This window comes from Anser anser (genome assembly GCF_964211835.1).
Source record: "Anser anser genome assembly, chromosome: 24".
NCBI classification, from domain to species: Eukaryota; Metazoa; Chordata; class Aves; order Anseriformes; family Anatidae; genus Anser; species Anser anser.
Window position 1 is genome coordinate 5604692 of NC_139745.1, and position 19010 is coordinate 5623701.

The window sequence follows — 19010 nt, forward strand, 5'->3', positions numbered from 1 at the left end:
AACGACAAGGATTCTTTAAAACAGCTACAAAACCCTGGTAGAAACATAAATAAAGCCATCTAATTGCCCAGAAGCCTGACCAGCTCTGTTCTCCAGCTCAGGAGGCTGAGGTCAGATGTTCCCCAGGGCAATGTCATGACTGAAGCCCAGAAACACTACTTCATGACTTTAACGAAAAGACAGGAGCAGTGGCTAAATAACAAAGATAGCTGCATGATTTTATTTCTTTCCAAGAAAGTCAGAGCTGAATGTTTTGGTATGCATTTAAATTCTGGCCTAAAATGAGCTATATTTTTTAAACAGGAAACTCCTGTTTTTCACGAATTCCACACATTCAAAATTATAAAGCTCCTTTAAAGGGAAAATACCTTCTTTTAAATAACTCTGTGAATACATCGACATCTCTGGCAGAAAAATGTGAAAAACCTGACATTTTACACCTCAGATCTGCAGCACAATATACAAAAGACCAAAATTCCACATGTTCTCAGAACAAGATATTCGTTTATACAAGGAAAACCCATTAAAGCATCACACAGAAGACTGGCACTTGAAGGAAGCAGAGTACAGGAAAGACTGGAATGACTATCACGACCAGATTTTCCACACGTGCATGCGGTCTGACACACACAACAGCCATGTGCTGTTATCAGAAGGGAGTGAACTCCATTCGTGTACAACGTTCACTTCCTGGTGTTACAAGAAATACTAGAGAGAGAACACAGAATTACATTGCCACATTCAAATTTACAAACATTTCCATATGACGACTGCTTGCCTCTTTTGTTTTTAATTATTGGAAAATCGTAACCCTTTTCAGACGTGCCGTACACAAGCTGTTATTCCCTTTCTGACCAGCTCCATTTGGCAAAGGTTTTAAACTTGAAACTCTGGAACAACACAGCTTGGCTAGAATATTCTTGCCCCCCAGTACCAGCTTCAATTCCTGAAATTCTTTTAAACTCTGCTAAATTCTCTCCCAATTAACCTGCTTTTCCCTTTATTTTCAGATGATTCTTACAAAGTAGAGTTTTAAAGCTATGAGCATTAACTCCTGCTTCCTGCTGAAGTCATTTTTTGTCACTGACTGCAGCAGGAGCAAGAATTCAATCCTTGTGTAACACTAGGTTTCACAACGTACCTCCACCCCCAGATTTAAATAGCAATCTCTTGGTGCTCTGGACATAGGTAGGACAGGATTAAAAATGCAGGGTGCAAGGATTAGGAACTAAGGAAATGGCTGGAGTAGCTGCAGAAATGTGAAAGTCAGCGATATAAGGGAACACAAAATGTAATAAATCAGGACAGCGTCGGGCAGATTGCAGAGCACAGGGCACCAAAGGGACAGTAATTAGTTACGCTTTCTTCCAGCGGTAACAATGAGCCTACTGGGATTCTGTCTGCATGCACCAAAGGCAGTTCATAGAATGGCTTGGGTTGAAAAGGACCTTAAAGATTATCTAGTTTCAACCCCCCTGCTCTGGGCAGGGTTGCCAACCACTAGAGCAGGCTGCCCAGAGCCGCATCCAGCCTGGCCTTGAATGCCTCCAGGGATGGGGCAGTTCTTAAAATGCCACTAGCTATGCAAAGAAATCCCTTCTCCAATCTCTGGCACTTTTCATTTTGCCTTTAACGAAGCAAAGCTCCCTGTGAGGTCTGTTCTCCTGCATCCTCACTGCACAGTACAGGTGGGAACCGTCCCACCTCGCAAGATATCCTCCAGGCTCTCCCCTGACGTGCTGCTCTGATGGCTCCTACCCACAGCCTTTAGCTGGTCAGTAGAGAATGGTTTAGTGTTTCAAGTGGAGTGAGCAGACTGCGAGAGCCACTGCTTGACAGAGCACTAACAACTGAAGTGAAGGCCACGGTGTACAGAGCAAAACTGCAAAAAAGTCAGTGGGTTCAGACACCCACCCAGTAATGACAAAGTGACAGTGGCAGGAGGGTGGGACAAACAAGAAGCAGAAATCTTATGAAACCTAGATGCTCCTGTACTTCGGAGGAGAGGCACGCCACTGTCCAAGGCGTCACATGCAGCCATTTCCCAGCTAAGCTGGAAGTGAAGGGCACGTCCTGTCTCTTCAAACCCCTGGGCTCACAACATCAGGCGTCTCGCAGAGGGAGGCTCGCTGGCGTCTGCAGAGCCCCAACTTTCTGACCAGAAAAGCAGAGGTGACCACCTACTTTGCCTTCTAACACAAGCTCCCCTCGGGGCTCAGAGCCGTTGGCAGTACAGTTCATACAAGCTATTTGCCAGCTTCTGCGTCTCTTGAAAAGCTTCACAGCTCTGCTCCCAGCTTGGGGGTATCTGTTCTTCACCGTAATAAGCCCCTGCAATGGCTCCTGCCATGGTGGCAATGGTGTCTGTGTCTCCACCCAGAGAGATACAGTAGATGATGGTCCTCTGCAGGTTGCTGTAGTGTTCAGGAATATCTGGGTCCGCTTCCATACAGCGCAAGAAGGAGTAAATTGCAGTAGGGACAGACCGCAAAGCTGCGATACCATTGCCTGTTGAAAAAAACAAAAACACAATTATCTTCAGTGCTGCAGAACACTCTTGTCTTCTTTCCCACAGAAGTACTTTTTCCTTTTTCATTGCAACATCCTAACACCCCATTGCCAGTTACTTTCTGTATTAGTATTGCTGATTTTATCACGCCAAAGAGCAAAACTAAGTTTGCACAAGACTCCCCGTGTTCACCAGTACCACTCCCACCCTGGAGACCAGATCACAGCCACACCAGCACAGGTTGGCAGTACACACCTACTCAATCCCATCCAACATGAACATCTTACAGCCATTAAGACAAGAGGTCTTAGAATATTAAGAAACTTTACTCGAGATAGTTTTTCTTAGTCAGATTTTTTTCCCCACCAATACAGGGAGGGAGTCACTGGGTCAGGACTCAGGGAATTACTGCCTGGAGAGCACACGCAGCCTTTCCAGCACACGCAGTGCCTGGCAGGCAGCAGGAGCCAAAGTGGTAGCCTGGGGGAGGACAAATGACCCTGGCTTACTGAGTTGGTCTTGCTTCCAGCTCTTTCCTAATACTTGTAGTAAGAAAAGTATTTACCTAATTCAAACAATACATCATCTTTGGGAACGCTGCTGAGCTCCAAAAATTCTTTTATTTTCTTCAGGCGCCTTGAAAATGGTAAGTCCTCAAATCCCAGCCTGGAAACAAGAGCGCAACGAGGAAGAGAGACTGTGAAAAGCCAGAACAAACCGTACACAGCAGTGTTAGTGCTCCTCACAGCTACTTACGCTCGGGCATCGGTAAGAGACTTATCATCTGCCTCTATGTCTTCCATGTGGCTAATCAGCTGCTCAAGGAAGGTCTCCTTGCTGAGTTCTCCCTGCAGGGCGAGATGCACTGCCAGGGCCTGCAGGATGGCCCCGTTGTAACCCAGGGAGTTGGCATGGGTTAATTCAGCACTGAGCTTCGCAAACTGTGAATGAAAACACATCATTAGCAAAACTGAAAGACCACGGTGGGACTCGCCTGACAACAGGGCGTCGCAGGGCCAGGGTGCCCAAATGAGCCAAGAATCATACCTTCTTTACATCCTGAACATCAGAATAGGCGAGTGAAATGCCTGCCACCCTCATGGCACCGCCATTTCCATACGAGCCTTTCCCATTAAACTGGGCTCTTGCAGGTTCAAACACATCACTGCACTTGGGGCTCAGGAGCTTCTTAAAGACGTTGACAACAGCCATCCCATAGCCCCTGTTGGGCTCCTTCTTGTATTCCTCAGCAAACCTGCCGCGGTCAAGACAGCAGCAGTTACACAGGTGAGAAACAATACAAGGGATACTCGGTCTGTTAGTGAAGTTGCAAAGGGTTGTAAAAGGCACTTTATAGAGTGAATTAATAGCACATGGACAATCCAGTGACAGTCATGGTTCAACTGATTCACTTCTGCATACAAAGAATCTCACTCCCGAAAACTGGTGTGAAAGGAGGAAAGGGTGTATAAACATCATCTTTCACAACCCACTTGTTTCCCTCTCAACTTTGCTTTGAAATAGAAGCAAACTGGAAACACTTCCCTGGGTCACAACCACAAAGAAAGTCTTTTGTTCAAGTTCAATTGAAGTGTTTTCTAAACAAATAAATGTTCTCCCCTAAGTGGAACCAAATGCTGCCAGGGCTGTGGATCCAAAAGGGAAATGGATCATAAACAAGCTGAAGCTGACCTCACTAATATTCACCAACTAAATTAAGGGAAGTACAAACATAAATAGTAACAAATAAACATGAAAGGAAATGCTTCTGAAATGTCTAAGCGTTATCTTTCACAAAGGTGGGTAAATGCACACGCCTGCAATACAGAATGGTAAAACAGCACGTCCCATACTGCTTCGTTTCCAAGCATATTCTGAACTCACATTAAAGCTAATGATGCTGTATGTTCCAGGACAGCGCTAAGCACATAATAAATTACAGGATTACCAATCACTCTTATTTTCTCTCCACAAATTAACAATGACTTTGCCTTAGCCCCTGTCCCCTTTTGCAGAAAATTACAGTGATTGCTTCACTTTAAGAAAGTTTTGCCATTGCTAGTACGTGTCAACACCCTGGCCTCAGAAGCTGGCTGCAGTCCTTACCTCTTGGCCATGTCAACTTCGTCAAACTCTCGCTTGGCCAGCAGAGACTGCACCACAGACCTGCTCATGGCCGTGTCGTCTGTGTACGAAAGCGTTTCTAAAATAGAAGGTCAAAACATAACATGACCGTCCAAGGGCAAGCTCCTGTCCTTCTCAGCTCTTCCCTACTCTCCAAGGACCCCCTATCCGTATAGTTGGAGTTAAAAACTACCAGAAGACCTACAGCAACTCACGCTCACTGGCCAAGACCATTAGAGCAACAAGGCACAGAGCATGAGGGATGCAATCACAGCAAGAATGAGACAAAAAGCATTACAAGGCAAATAAGAGCCAAGACAAAATGTTTGATATTTCACAGGCACAGATGGACAAGTCAGAGATGCCTCTTTTTTTTCTGGGAGTTTACAGCATGCACTGACAAGCACAGAAGAGGAAGCAATGCTGCATTTAAGGTACGCAGCAATAAAATTGTGCTACTGAGGCGAGGCGATGCTCCTGCACCCCCGTTTCGCTTGAGCAGCGTCTGAGGGCCCTCAGCATCACCTCCACGCCCGCCATGGGGGCAGGGGCCAGGACACGGCCGTGGGGAGCTGGGAAAAGGGGGGGACCCCAGCCCCAAAAGGGGGAACCCCAACCCCAACGGGGGGACCCCAGCCCCACAGCACCGGGATCCTGCACCCGGGCAGGGTCGGGGGATCCCCGGCTCCTCGCGGTTGGGGTCTGCCCGGTGAGAGGGGGTCTCAGGGGGCTCCCGGTGCCGCTCCCCTCCCGAGGGCCCCGCCGTTCCGCCCACCTCTGCGGGCGCTGCCGGGCGGTTCTCCCTCACCGGCCGGCCCGGGCGCCGGTTCCAAGCCGCGGAGGAAGCGCAGCAAGTCGGGCAGCTTCACGACGCTCCTGCCCTCGAAGACGGCGCCCAGGCAATCGCCCAGCAGCGCCCCGGCCAAGCAGCCCCGGAACCGGGCGGGACCGGGCCGAGGCCGGGCCGCCGCCGGCGACCGCCCCGAGCCCGAGCCCGAGCCCGAGCCCGGTCCTGGTCCCAACCCGGAGCCCGCCGCCGCCGCCATTTTGTCCCGCACCGCCCCGCCGCCGGCACCAGCGGCCCCTGGCGGCCCGGAGGGGAGCGGGCTGAGAGCCGGGGGCTGCACCGGGTCCCCGGGGGCTTCACAGGGCCGGTGGGGGCTGCCCACAGAATCACAGAATCATTAAGGTTGAAAAAAGCCTCCAAGCTCACCTGGTCCAACCGCCCCCTACCACCCCCCCCCCCCACTAACCATGTCCCCAAGCCCCACGTCCAACCTCTCCTTGAACACCCCCAGGGACGGTGACTCCACCACCTCCCTGGGCAACCCGTCCCAACGCCTGACCGCTCTCTCTGAGGAGAAATGTCTCCTCATTTCCAGCCTGAACCTCCCCTGGCACAACTGGAGGCCATTCCCTCTGGTCCTATCCCTGGTTACCTGTGAGAAGAGGCCGACCCCCAGCTCCCCACACCTCCCTTTCAGGCAGCTGCAGAGAGCAACGAGCTCTGCCCTGAGCCTCCCCTCTACGAGCAGCAGCAGGCTGGAGAATGTTATTCCCAGCCGGCTGCTTTGTCTCCCTGTGCTGATTTTTCCTCCAACCCCTTGTGAAGGACATGGAGCTCCTTCCCCCCAGGAGCAGGCCCGGGCCAGGGATGGTTGCCAGGGGGAGCACAGTGCTCAGCACCTCTCAGCACACCGGGAGCGGGACCTACACCTCACCGTGTGTTGTGTTAAAACAAGGCTGCTGGCACGTGAGGCAGAATGGACTCTGGCTCTTGTTCGTGTAGCTGTGTTAGTTCTGCAGGGCTAGCAGGCGGGGGGAAATCCCGAGCCAAACTTTAATCATTAAAGGGAGCAGATTCGAGTCAGTGCACCCAGAGAGCAGATGTGGCGCGCTGCCACCATTACACAGTCCCTTTTCAGAGCCCAGCCTCGCACTTTGAAGGACTTAAAACACTGAAGAGCCCAGATGGATTCAATCATCACGAAATGCTTCCAACACTGTCAGATGACAACTGCTCTTGGGGACAGACTCTTTATTGTTTATAATGCTCCTTGGAGTGCAAGAGGCTATAAACATCATGCAAGGGGACAGACAGTTATATAACAAACTAAGGAGAGAGAGAGGGAGGAGAATTATATTATCCTAACATGACACAGATGTCCGCTTTCCCTACTACGGAACTGAGTCACTGGTAGCTCTCTCTTCGGCGTGGCTCGTTGCACAACACTCCCCAGCACGCTAAGCCAACTCCAGCTGCCCGTTCTTCAGCGGGGAGGGTGCACGGTTTGTGGTCCGGTTGAAAGTGTCGACCTCTGGCACGAATTTCTCGGCAGGAACCACGAGTTTTCGCCGGCTATCCATACACTTGTTGTCCAGCACCAGGGAATTGGCTTTGTAGCCAATATCTGTCTGAATGCGGTAAAGTTGTCTGTATAGAGCGTCCAAGGCATCCCTGAGAAGAAGCACAAGTGAGAGGATTTGGGTTCAGACACTATTCACATCTCAAGTTGGACAGGAAACACCCAACTTCCCACTTTCTGGCAGCAGAAATAGCTGTGTAGCTTTTGCCTTTGCATAAAGAGCTAATGCACCAGATACTCGGTGCATAGCAGTAGCATTGTTTGGGTCTGTGAATAGCAAGCCCACACGCTGCTCCTAGATTGCAGCACAGAGACGTGCACCCTGGGAGCCCCGTGCCAGCCCAGAACAGCACTTTTATTTCTTCCTTTACTTTTCACCCACTTTTTTCCCCTTTTAGAACTGCTGATGCAGCCTGGTTAAAGTCTGAGTGCAGGCAGGGGCCGTGGGAACCCCATCCAGCCTCCCACCATGCAGACCTCCAGGCCTTGCCTGCTCCCCTGCTGCCCAGTGCAGCATCCCTCCAAGCCCAAAAACCATCTCCACTCCTGCTCTAAACAGACACAAGCTCCAAAATGCAGCTCCTGCAAGCATGCCAGGCCCAGTACTGCACATAGCCACATCCCTCACATCAGCAATGCTGGGCCACCATTGCTGCAGAGAGCAGAAGACTTACTGTGCCTCTGCTAGCTTGAGCTTGAGTGCGCGGATTGTTCCCTCCAGCTGGCGGACCTCATCTGTTAGCCTGTACTGGACCTGCAAGGTGGGAAGGGAGTCAGTCGTGGCAGTTAATGGGACCAATTTGCTGTTTTAGAAAAGCCACAGTTCTCTCGCTCCCCTGCTAGCCCAGCTGTGACATTTATTTGCTTGCTTTGCCACGTGACTGTAAGAACTGTTGCTCAGTCCCTCTGTAGTTTTCTCCAAAGCACACCCACGCTTTTCAGACTCACGCAAGCACCCATCCTGTTCAGCTCCCCAGGCCTTGCTGGCAGGATGCGTGCCAGGTGAGGCTGGTACCTGATCCCGACAGAGCTCCACATTGGGCCGATACGTGCGGGTCTCCAGGCGGGTGTGTGCTACTTTTAGATCCTGCATTTTCCTTCGGAGATCTTCCTCCAACCGTCGGATGTCCTCTTCCATCTCAGAGATTTCTTCCAAGGTCTAAGGATAAAGAGGTGTATCATGAGGGACAGCCACAGTTCCCTTCCCTCAGGATACAGACTGGAAAATAGCCCCCACGCATCCTGGGCTTTTACTGTGCTGGGAATGGATTTTAAACAAGGGCTGGTTGCCTTCTGAGTTCTGAACCCCTCTGCTCATACATCAGGCTTTTCATGCAGAGCAGACACGGTGCTGAGGTGGTTTATGGCCACAGTGGTTGAGACCAGGGGTGAAATAAAAAGGCCAAAACCTGGCACCGCTGCTGGGAAATGCCAGAGCAGCAACTGTGATGGCAGAGGAAGTTTGAATGTTGCAGAGATCACACATGTGCCACTTAACAGCTCTTGTGGGGAATGATCTTTATATTTAAAACAAAACTGAGACAGATTTATAGGCAGCCTCTCTCTCACAGTTGTATTCCCCTGCAAGTGCAGAACCAGCATGGAAAAGCAGACTTACGCCTTCACAGATTAATGGGATGGATAAAAGCCCAAGGAATGGAACAGTGTGCCGTGGTGTAACAGGGCCTCCCCTGCAGCAGGGAAGCCCCTACCCATCTCTGTCCCCAGCCTGTTGGACCAGGACATGCGAGCACAGCAAGGAAGCGCTCAGACCAAGTAGCATTCCAGGTAACAATCAGCCTTCGGATTCAATTCCCACCCAAAGTTGTGGTTGATAACCAAACAAGTGCCATTTACGTTTCGCTCCTGCCATTTCAGCTCATCATAGGCTCTTTCCATGTCTCTAATCCTCTTGCGCAAGGCAAACTCTGTAGCTACACGCTGAGCCTCCAGCTCGTTGTTGGTCTGAAGAGAGAACAGTCTGCAGTGACACACATCCCGAATGGCTCTCCCTCCCAGCACTTGACACTACGACCATCACGTGAGACATGATCTCCTGTGAGGTTAAACTATATAAACAAAACCATCGGCGTTCTGGCAGCTGGAAGGCCCCCCTGGCATGCACATGCAGGTCATGCAGCTCCCTGAAGCCAAAACGCATGGGAACGATGGACTGGTACGAGTCTTCCAGGTTGCTGAGTCTGTTGCAACCTCTGCAGCACAATCAAATTCCCCTTTTAAAGCTGAAGGGCAACTGCTCTCAGCAGGGTGTGCGGGCTGATGCTCTCTTTTCCAAGACTCCCTTCCCCTGGTCACAGCAAACATCAACTCGTTCTCCCACACTGGATCCCACAGACCTTTGGCACCACTGATTCCCAACCAAGGGACTAATTTACCTGGGCAATGGCAAGCACGATCACTTCTCGGAGCTTAGTCGAGGCTTTCATTTCCGCCTCAGCATGATCCTTGTTGTATTGGCTATTCTGTTCCCACTCATCAACTGCAGTTGATCTGTGAACAAATCAGTTATGAAAATAAGTTGTGTGTTTGCAAGACAGTTCAAAAGGAACCACCTGCTGCAGGCCAAGGCGGCTTTCTGCAGTGCAAAATGATTCAGGAATTCTGGAGGTCACATCCTGTCTGCTCCCCTCAGTGCACCAGCTGGAGCTTGCTACCCCACGGCTCCTGCACCAAGCCCAACATCTGCTCAAACTGGGGACACATCCAAAGCATGCTATGAAATGCCAAGCAAGAGAAAAATGTGCAACAGCTCCCCCATAAGCTGTGCCAAAGGCTGATACCATACTACGCACTGTCATCTGTAGCCAAGTACCAGGGAAGCAGGGCAGCAAGCTTCCCTGTTTTTGCAGTGACAATTTAGATAACACGTTCACTGTGCTCCCATTTTCCCCTTTACGGAGATGCTGTTTATTTACCTGACAGTGACGGCGTTATGGGCTAGATATGCTCCAACATCCTGAAAGATCTGATAGCACCGGTACACACCACTAGCAATCAGCCCACTACAAGCATGGAGTAAGAAAGGTCTCGTCTCCTCAAAGGCTGTAGCTTCACATTCCGAGAGCCACAACAAATCCCAGCAGCCAACTCCTGTTCTGAGCTCCCTCAGTAACTGCACTCTAGGCTCTTTCAAGCACCAACAGGGATTTGATCCCCCAAGGGCAGGCTCTTTACTTACCCGTTTGGGACACGTGTTGGGTTGACCTTGAAGGAGATATTGGGAGAGTTCACACTGAGGGATAAGCACACGCGATCTATTTCCAATGCTTCCATCTTGCCCCGGTGGTCAAAGCTCAGCTGCTGACGAGCTTCCTGTAGGAGGCTGCAGGAAGCAAGGCTGGAGTCAGGGGGGAGCAGAGAGCAGGGAGCGGAGGAGAGAGGCAGCTCCCCACTCTCAAATCACAACCTCCATCATCTTTTTAAAATGAGTGATTTGTCATTTGACTCACCATAGCTGCTCGAAGGCTTCATTCACTCTCTGCTGCAGTTCTCTCTTGGCCTTGTCTATCACCCTCACCTCCTTGTGCAGCTCATCCTCCACGGGGTCCCTCACCACGTCGATGGCACGACGGCTCTCGCGGAGTGTCAGGCACTCAATGGCAACGTCCAAAGACAAGTTCTTTGCCTGGAGAGCACGTTCTGCTGCTTCCTTCACCTAGGAGGGAGAAGCTAGCTGGGTGTGAGGGGGTCTCCTTCAGGGATGGAAGAGGAAGAAAGGAAGGGAAGCCCACCACCAATGCCCTTGGTAGGAGGGCCTTTCCACTGCTTGTATCTGCAGTTCTGAAACCTCTTAGAAAATCTGGAATGAAAACTGTGGGAGCTAAACACACCAGTCCTCTACGTCTGCTCCTTATATCAGGAGTCACACCTTGCTGGGGGCTAAGGGCTCCAAAAGGAGCAGCCCGTGGGTTTAGAACTAAACGAATCAGAGACACATCCCACTGCTACTCTCTATTTAAAATCAAACATTTTCAAACTAAGGTCTTAACATACTGCTTACTATACTTCAGAGCTCTAAAAAAACAACAACACATGAGCATGCAATGCACAGCTCCACAAAATGGCTTAGCCCAGCCAAGAACACACTGGCTTGCTTTCCAGGAAGTCATTTCATCAGGTATCGATCCCAGTGTACCTGTGACAAGCCCCCACCTTGGACACCATATGGGCTTGCCCACTGCAGAAGACAAGAATCAATTATTTAACATCCCATGTTAAAAGCGTAGGTTGATTTCCAGCCATCTGTCTTCCCAACATACTTTGGCTAACGCATCGATTTCCTCATCTATGTCTGCAAGGCATTTGTCCAGGGTCTCTTTCCATCTGTTCACACTGCTGATACGTTCAGTCAGGCGAGTTTGGTTGTCATGTTCATCCCATTTTGCCTGGAATTATAGTAGAAATGCCATGAGTTGCTTTCTTTTGTTTGTTTTTTACATTGAAATTGCGAAACTTGCTGAAGCCTTTTCCTGTATTCAGAATTGATAGACCTCTCGCAGAGGCATAACATCATCATTTGGTCAAATAGCCACCTACACAAGTGGGGAGCACAGAAAACAACACAAGTTGCAAAGGCTGTGAGAATCGCACCCTGGGATCTCATGACAGTACACACATCATTGCACATATATATTTACTTCCTGTAAATGTATTTAGGAGGTTTCCAGGAGGTAAACCCCTCTACTCTTCCCTAGTCTGTACACCAGGATCTAGACACCCTCCCACACTCCTCAGCCTGCTGTTCTGACAGACCCGGGAGCAGCCAAGCTGCTGAAGGCCCACCTGGTTGTTGGTTTCGTTGCGGAGAGCTCGGGTTTCCTGCCGGACTCGGTGGGAAGCAGAACGCTGGCTTTCAGCATCAGCTGAGATGAGCTCGGTGTTGGTGTGCCAGTCCGGCACAGTGAACCTCTGCCCCGGTTTTACACTCAGCGTGGCCATCTCACTAAAACAGGCGACTGAAAGGGAGCAGAAGATTAATATTTATTCACAGAAACACCCTGTAAATGGAGACGCACGGAAGCAAAGCCTGCTTCTGGGGAAGGGCGATCGGAGCTGCCCTCCTGGGCCAGGAGGAAAGCCCCTCCACCTGTGCCTCCCTGGGGAGCGGTGCTGCTGGCAGAGACAAGGAGCTGCTCCCGGCAGCACCTCTCATTTACTGGGCTCGGACAAAACAGCTGATTACATTAGCGGTTCTGCTTTTGTCACTGTTGTCTAGGCTCTGCCCCTGGCAGCGCTCTCAGGGGACTCGGAGGCTTTGCAGGAGCTGTATGGCTCGCAGCCATCTTTGTGATCTGGGGATTACCGAGGGGGCTCGGAGCAGCTCCAGGGGAGACCGCAGCTCCTCAAACCCCACAACCCAGCGGATCTCTGGGGGCACACGACCAGCCCAGCACCATACGCGCCTACACCCCCAGCCCCCTGAGGCACGGCTGGAGCTCCCCAACCCCACGGAGCCTCCAGGGACACAGGGCTCGGAGACCCTCCGGGACCCCGCGGCCGAGGGGAAGGCACCGGGGCAGGGCCCCCGCGGCCCTCAGGTGGCCCTCAGAGCGGCACCGAGCGGCTCTCCCCGACCTCGCTCCCTCAGGGCCCGGCCCCGCTCCCCTCAGGGCCCTCAGAGCCCGGGGCCCTCCGTCGCCCCCTCACCGCCGCCCCAGGGCCGCCCGGCGCCGCTCCCCGTTACCGGCCCGCGCGGCCCCGTTGCTACGCGGCGCCGCCCCCCCCGGGCCGATACCTGAGGGAGCGGGGCCCGGAGCAAGGCTTCCAGCTTTCTATTGCGGTTACTGCGGGAGTTACGCTTCAACCCGACGCAAAGCAAAATACAGTAATTTATTATTATTAGTTTTTTTAAAGGGGAAGCCAAAGGGAGAGGGCTGGCAGCGTGGAGAAGCAAAAACAGGAATTTATTTATTTTAAGGTGAAAGCAAAGGGACAGGCCTGGCAACACGGAGAAGCACAGAGCCAGGATTTACAGCAGATTTAGAAGCACAGAGCCAGGATTTACCAGAGCTGGGCACCCACCATCATATCCCCCCCGTGCTTCTGTGGGCAACAGCGGGATTTAAGCTGCCCCTCTGAGCACTTCAAGGCTCTCCTAGCTTTTAAGAAAATTAAATGCCATTCAGTCAAATCAAACCCAAGGCTGAAAGTAAAATCGCTTTCTGACAAAGGTTTGGGGATCATGCCCTGTGCTCCCCCCAAAGCTACCGCCCAGCTCTGACCCAGTTCAGTCCAACACCTCCATCTCCATCCATGCCTGGAGTTGCTTTGGGAAGCAACTCAAGCGATGCAAGTATAACAAAATAAAATATCACATACGCATTTCCAAAAAAATTTATTTTTTTTTCAAATGAATACGGTTGGTTTACAATACACCCAACTTGATGGTATCTAAAGCCAGCAGAGATCTGATGACTGTTGTGTGTACTATACACAGTCGTACAGAGGTTACAGATGCCTACCAGAGGGGAGGGACAGTGAAAGTCGACATTTTACTGTGCTGGAAAGAAAGCAACTCTTGCAACAGGTAGAAAATTTTGGCAAGAACAATTTCTCTGGAAAGGGAGAACGGGCAGAGGACACCCCTTCTGCTTAGCGAGTACACCTCAAAACACACCGACGCATGGTTTCCCTCCCACCCCGCATGGCTGCAGCCCACATCCGCAATACAAATAGGCACACATGGTCAAGATGGTTAAGTAAAAATAAAGGCTTTTACCAGTTTGTTTGCTATCCGTCTACAATCGATTTGTGCAATGTCTCAAGTCACAGCTCTACTTTATTCTTGAAACAATTCCCTTTTGCTTTTGACAAGCCCCAGTACCTTCATGGTGGGCACACATTGGGCTTCCTGCTTAAGCAATGGTAACACCGTAACGAGAGGGGAGCAGTTACCAGCACAGGAGAAAGAGCAAGACATACACATAGAAGGGAATCTCAATCCACCGGACTGCTTTATTAGAATTTTATTCTGAAAAGGAATCCCAAACAGCACAATTTATTTTTTTCATTTAAACATGTTATTAAATACGCAAAATTTATATGCACAACATTGCTTCCAGAAGTCTCCTACACAAATACAGATTGATCACTAGCAATGTTTATGGCACACACTATGCCACCTGAGCCAGCATCTCCTGAAGATATTTTATACCCCTACTGGCTCATAACTGAATGCTACCAATTACAGTGAAAGCTTTATAGTAATACCTCTTGATAGACAATGTTCTCATCTATGATCAAATGCCTTTAGGCCATTCAAACAGCCTCGCTCCCCCCACCCCCCAACAAGCAACAATACCATTCATCCACCAAGAGGCTACCTGGGGAAGCTTAACTGCTTACACCACAGGAAGAGACAAGAATACAACAGCCAGGAGGAGATCTATACCCTGTGTGAGCACAAAGTTCGTTGCCTGACCTGCAGAACACAGGGTCTATATACTGGTGTCACTGATCATGGCAGCAGAGGCTGGGCAACAAGCCTGTAAGATCATCTCGGACTAAGAACTTGTTCTGTCAACTCTATTGCTGTGCTGAGGCTGGCTTTTCACAGTTGTCTGCAAAACAGACAGAAAACGCAACTCTCTAGAAGCAGGTTTATCTACAGAAAAACACCATTAAGTTTTCTCAAGGCTAGATTCAACACTGAAAACTGCAGAATGAGAACATTTTGCTGAAGAATAGAAATCAAGTCCAAAGAAAACTGAAAACTATAGCCACAGGAGGAAAGTACAAAACCGATTACCCTAAAGAAACCATTCATGACTGCAGAGCTGCCAGAAGACTAACTTCATCTCCAGCAGTCTTCCTCACACTGAGATTTTTCCAGCACTCAATTCTCCTCTCCACTTAAGGAGCATTACTCAAGTTTCTACTTTGCTTGCACACCATCAGGTTCAAAAACTTCAAAAGTTTAAATTTAGTACTGCCCCAGTGGGTATTACTTCGCTCGTATGTATGTCTGAGCAAGCATTAACCTGCAAAACATCAATTTTATATCAAAGAAACTGGTTTTGAATGTATCTAAGAGATTCGCAAGTGTAAGCATTATGAAAGATTATTAGTAAGTATTTTAATATCTAATTTTTGCACATCTGTATTTAAATTGGTTGTGCACCTACGATTTATGGGCTAGCATAGCCCTAAATTCAACATAATCATATTTTTCTGTGTTGCTAGATAGTATTACGGTAGTTATTTTTCAACTACCAGATGTGTATGAAAGACCTATGAGATCCTCAGCAATGGAAAATAAACCTTTAATTTAAATAAACTTGCCATCTGAGTCTATTTGGCAACAAATGGAAACAGAAGATCATCTTAAAAGAAAGCAGCAGGTAAACATTATGAGACCAATCCCAAATGCCTTCCTCGGGCATTGCTGTGATGAGATATAAGCAAAGAGCACAGGCTCATGTCGGAGACAGACAGACTTCAAACAGAACTGTATTAGGTGAAGAAGCAAACTTGTAAGAAGGTGCACAGGTGTGTATCAAGAATTTAGCACTTCCACAACATGATTCATCCTCAGAACACTTATAGCTAGCTCTCGTAAGGCGATGTGAGTCATCTCATCCATTTCTTAGATAGGGCAAAAACCAGAGGCAAAAGCACTTACCCGAAGTCAGAGAGGGAACCCGTTTCAGAGCCAGCATCGATTGCAGAGTTCCTGGCTGGATAACTCACCAGTACCTTAAAGCTGCATAAAATATAACATATCTAAAAGCTCTTCCATTTTTCTCTCAAAATCCACTTTCACAGCAGCTTTAAGCCTGAACTAACCCCTAAGGACACAGGTGCCTTCTTTTGTGCAGCACCCAGCATACAAGAGCCTTGCCTTCGGTACCCTGATGTAAAAGGAGAGGCTCTTTGCTCCCTCTCACACCACTTTGCTAAACCTTTCCATACCCAAGACACCGCACAGCTCTGTGCACGGACATCACTACCCTCAGCTGCTGGCAAGATGGTTCTTCAAGAATTATCATCCGTGATGTTTAATCCTCGCCACCATGTTCCCACTTCACCAGACTTCTGCACTGCTCCCCTACATTCACCAGACAACATTCCTCAGGTCCTTACAGTCACCAGATGGGGCGGGGGAAAGGAGCAAAGGAGTGTACAGAAAGCTGCAGGAGCACAGCGAAGAGTGAAGACATTACAGGACAGGTAACATTCAAACAAAGGCAGAATTAATGATTCTCAACAGAGAAACATATCAAAGTTAAAGTTCATTTAAAAAATTGCAAGTCTACCAGGAAGTACGTTTATTTGATGACATTACTCTCCAGAAACCACTAATTTTAAAAGCTCCTCCTCTCTGGGTAGTTCTAATTCAGGGCTCACTTTGATTAATGCAACCCAAAACAAACTCCATTCTGACCAAGGACTTCACGTTTAAGACCGGTTCAAGAAAAATATTAACCACGTTATCAATGCGAATGCAAGTTTTTCTAGCTTCTGTCCTTGATCAGAAAAAGGCACATGCTTGCTCTCAGTGAGTTCAAGTCTGACACAAACAGTCCGGGACACCGAAGTTACCATTTCAGGCTCCCATCAGCTTCCCTGAAGGGCTCGGGCTGACCATAGCTCAATTAACACCCACCCAACCTCTACCGAAGCCTTTATCCCTACAGTCAGTTGCTTTCATCGCCACCACGCCTCTCACCCAGGCAGAGCGGATCGCCTTGCACGCAGCTACAACGTCCTCAACATCGCTAATTCTACACAGGCAGCAGTGATCCTGCGCGAGGGAAGCGGGGAGGTAGGTTAAGAGCTGAGGAAGAGCAGAGCAACTGCAGTGCTACAGCAACATTCACCCTACAACTGCCTGCTGCTTTTCTCGGTAGCCAGGCACACGTCAGCGTCAACTGCCTGAAGATAACCAGAAATCTATCAGAGCATCTGCGTTTAATGGAGGGGTTAGATATTGCTCGCAAAACCCCTTGGCTCCGTTGTTTCAAGTAGCACCGACCTACTGGATTTTTTTTTTTTTTATCTGTTTCGAACCAAGTAAGGTAGCTTCAAGATTTAGATCCAGAGCACAGATAATCTGATTTAACTACGCAGCTGTTACAGGCACTGCCACCGGCTTCTCAGCGCGTTCCTTTATGGAGGTGAACAGGCACTCTTGCTTAAAAAATGCAGGAAAAAAGCTTCCCTCCTCTTGTATTAGTTTTTTTTGAAGTAGTCACTTGTGGGGACTTGAGTAAACTGCGGATACAAAGATACAGGTTCACAAGGCTCTAGCAGCATAAGATTTTTTTCAGTATATTCAGCTCTTTGGGGGGGAAGACAAGTTTCCCCCTTGCATTTTCAGAGCTTTCAGCTATTGGTTTGATAGCATAGTCACCACTACCATTTCTTCTCCCCTTCATAAAACATACAGCTGAGTCAGTTCAATTTTAGGATTAATCCCAGCACAGCACAATTTACTATGAGTAGTATCAATTACAGAAAATCTCAAACTTTGCCGGGAAAAATGATGATTTTTCTTTCTTCACTTGAAATATTATACTCACGTGTCTACATCTTCAGCAATTTATTAGCTTGTATTTAAATTGGATACGTTAAAGCATCATGCACCCTCCAATGAATGCAAAAGAAATACACAGACCATTTCTATTGTAATTAAACCCATATGTGCTACAGTTCATCAGCAAGGCAAGACTTCTTGGAAGAGATCTGTGCCTGACAGAAACCAGCATCGTCAGATGCAAGTCTATCCATTTCATTTCTTTTGATCACATTTGCAATGTATAGAAAGAGAAGGCAGGAATTTATAAATCTCAACAGCTTCAGTAAATCTAAATACAGATAGAAAAGAAACTGGTTCATAGGCAAGGGAAGAGATGGAGAGTATTGCTGCAAACAAGCTGATGGTACAAGATTTTTTGGCCCTTTTTAGTCTAAAAGATAAAAACAGCTACTACTAAAAAAGATAGACAATTTTGGCTCAGAATTTAGACTAAAAAATGCTTTCTAAATCCTAGCCTCATAACATTAAGAAATTGGGAACATAAAATTTAAAATCATTGCAAGCTTAAATACCAAGAAAGTAGCATTGGGCACTGTACTAAAACAAGAAAGTTGTTCAGCTACGAGAAACATCAGTTCCTTTCTCTAACTTCAATCAGAAGAAATCTACACAGCTAAAAGTTAGGTATTTGTTTCGTGGCCTCTGTGGGTAGCATAAGCAGCAGTGTTATTTTGCCAGCTAATCTGACAGAGTCCCTTCAAACGCAGGGGTGTCAGCAACTCCAGACAAGAGTCACTGTCCCCACTCTTGCATTGTACACCCAAACTATTTCATTGATTGTGTCCTAGTTAACAGATGTTAAACAGCTCTGCTTGTTCCTAGGAAAAGCCTGGACACAAACATACTCCTGCAACGATACCACTTACAATTAAAGTGGAAATTTTATGCTTAAGCTCCTGATACTCAGAAATATCCCGACATCAAATTATTCTACATCTCAAATGCCCAATACTGTATGAACAGTAATAAAAATGAACACAAACTCATTTTAGCTTTCAACTCAAAAAACAAGGTACCAATTAAATGAGGCTGTCTATCAAGTTGTTTTATTCAGTATCTTCTCAAACATGACTTAAGAGTTAAGCTGACTTCAGAGAAGAAAAAAAACATTCAGAAACTTCTCCCACCTAAAAGTGTTAAAGGCAACATACAGACCAGACATACAGACCTATGAGCTGCACACAGACTACCAATAAATATACAGAAACACCACAATAAAGGACAAGGTTCATCATAAAAGAAAAAGTCTGAAAACTGCTACTAAGACCATTACAAAAATGAAAGTTGTGTGTATTTTTTGCAGGCATGTGCAAGCACATTACAGTGTAATCAAAGCAGAACTTTGCTATTATTATTACTTTATGCAGCATTACAAGGTTACTGAGGTGCAGTGTTTAATAGTCTAGTCTACAGCTTTTCCTGACTGGAGGAATGCTCACCAAACTCACTATGG

The 19010-nt window shown here is 48.2% G+C and overlaps 2 protein-coding genes across 8 annotated transcripts; both read right to left on the minus strand.

The window, feature by feature from the left end:
* Positions 1–193: 193 nt before the first annotated feature.
* Positions 194–5708, minus strand: ADPRS (ADP-ribosylserine hydrolase). 2 transcript variants are annotated; one of them, XM_083810454.1, is made up of 6 exons: positions 5442–5708; positions 4616–4712; positions 3557–3764; positions 3266–3450; positions 3075–3175; positions 194–2508 (listed from the first exon to the last, which is right to left on the minus strand). In XM_083810454.1, exons 1-6 carry the CDS (start codon positions 5677–5679, stop codon positions 2216–2218), a joined length of 1122 nt encoding a protein of 373 aa, XP_083666580.1. In that variant the 5' UTR covers positions 5680–5708; the 3' UTR covers positions 194–2215. The 2 variants fall into 2 exon arrangements, with proteins under 2 accessions (XP_083666580.1, XP_083666579.1); XM_083810453.1 differs by having other exon boundaries at positions 5409–5707.
* A 948-nt stretch (positions 5709–6656) lies between these two features.
* TEKT2 (tektin 2) lies at positions 6657–13338 on the minus strand. 6 transcript variants are annotated; one of them, XM_083810449.1, is made up of 10 exons: positions 12755–13338; positions 11803–11975; positions 11280–11405; positions 10470–10675; positions 10199–10342; positions 9396–9510; positions 8857–8964; positions 8015–8158; positions 7674–7753; positions 6657–7091 (listed from the first exon to the last, which is right to left on the minus strand). In XM_083810449.1, the coding sequence occupies exons 2-10, from the start codon at positions 11956–11958 to the stop codon at positions 6878–6880; spliced, it is 1293 nt and encodes a 430-aa protein (XP_083666575.1). In that variant the 5' UTR covers positions 11959–11975; positions 12755–13338; the 3' UTR covers positions 6657–6877. The 6 variants fall into 6 exon arrangements, with proteins under 6 accessions (XP_083666575.1, XP_083666573.1, XP_083666577.1 ...); XM_083810447.1 differs by lacking the exon at positions 12755–13338 and adding an exon at positions 12667–12729; XM_083810451.1 differs by lacking the exon at positions 12755–13338 and adding an exon at positions 12704–12717.
* Positions 13339–19010: the final 5672 nt, after the last annotated feature.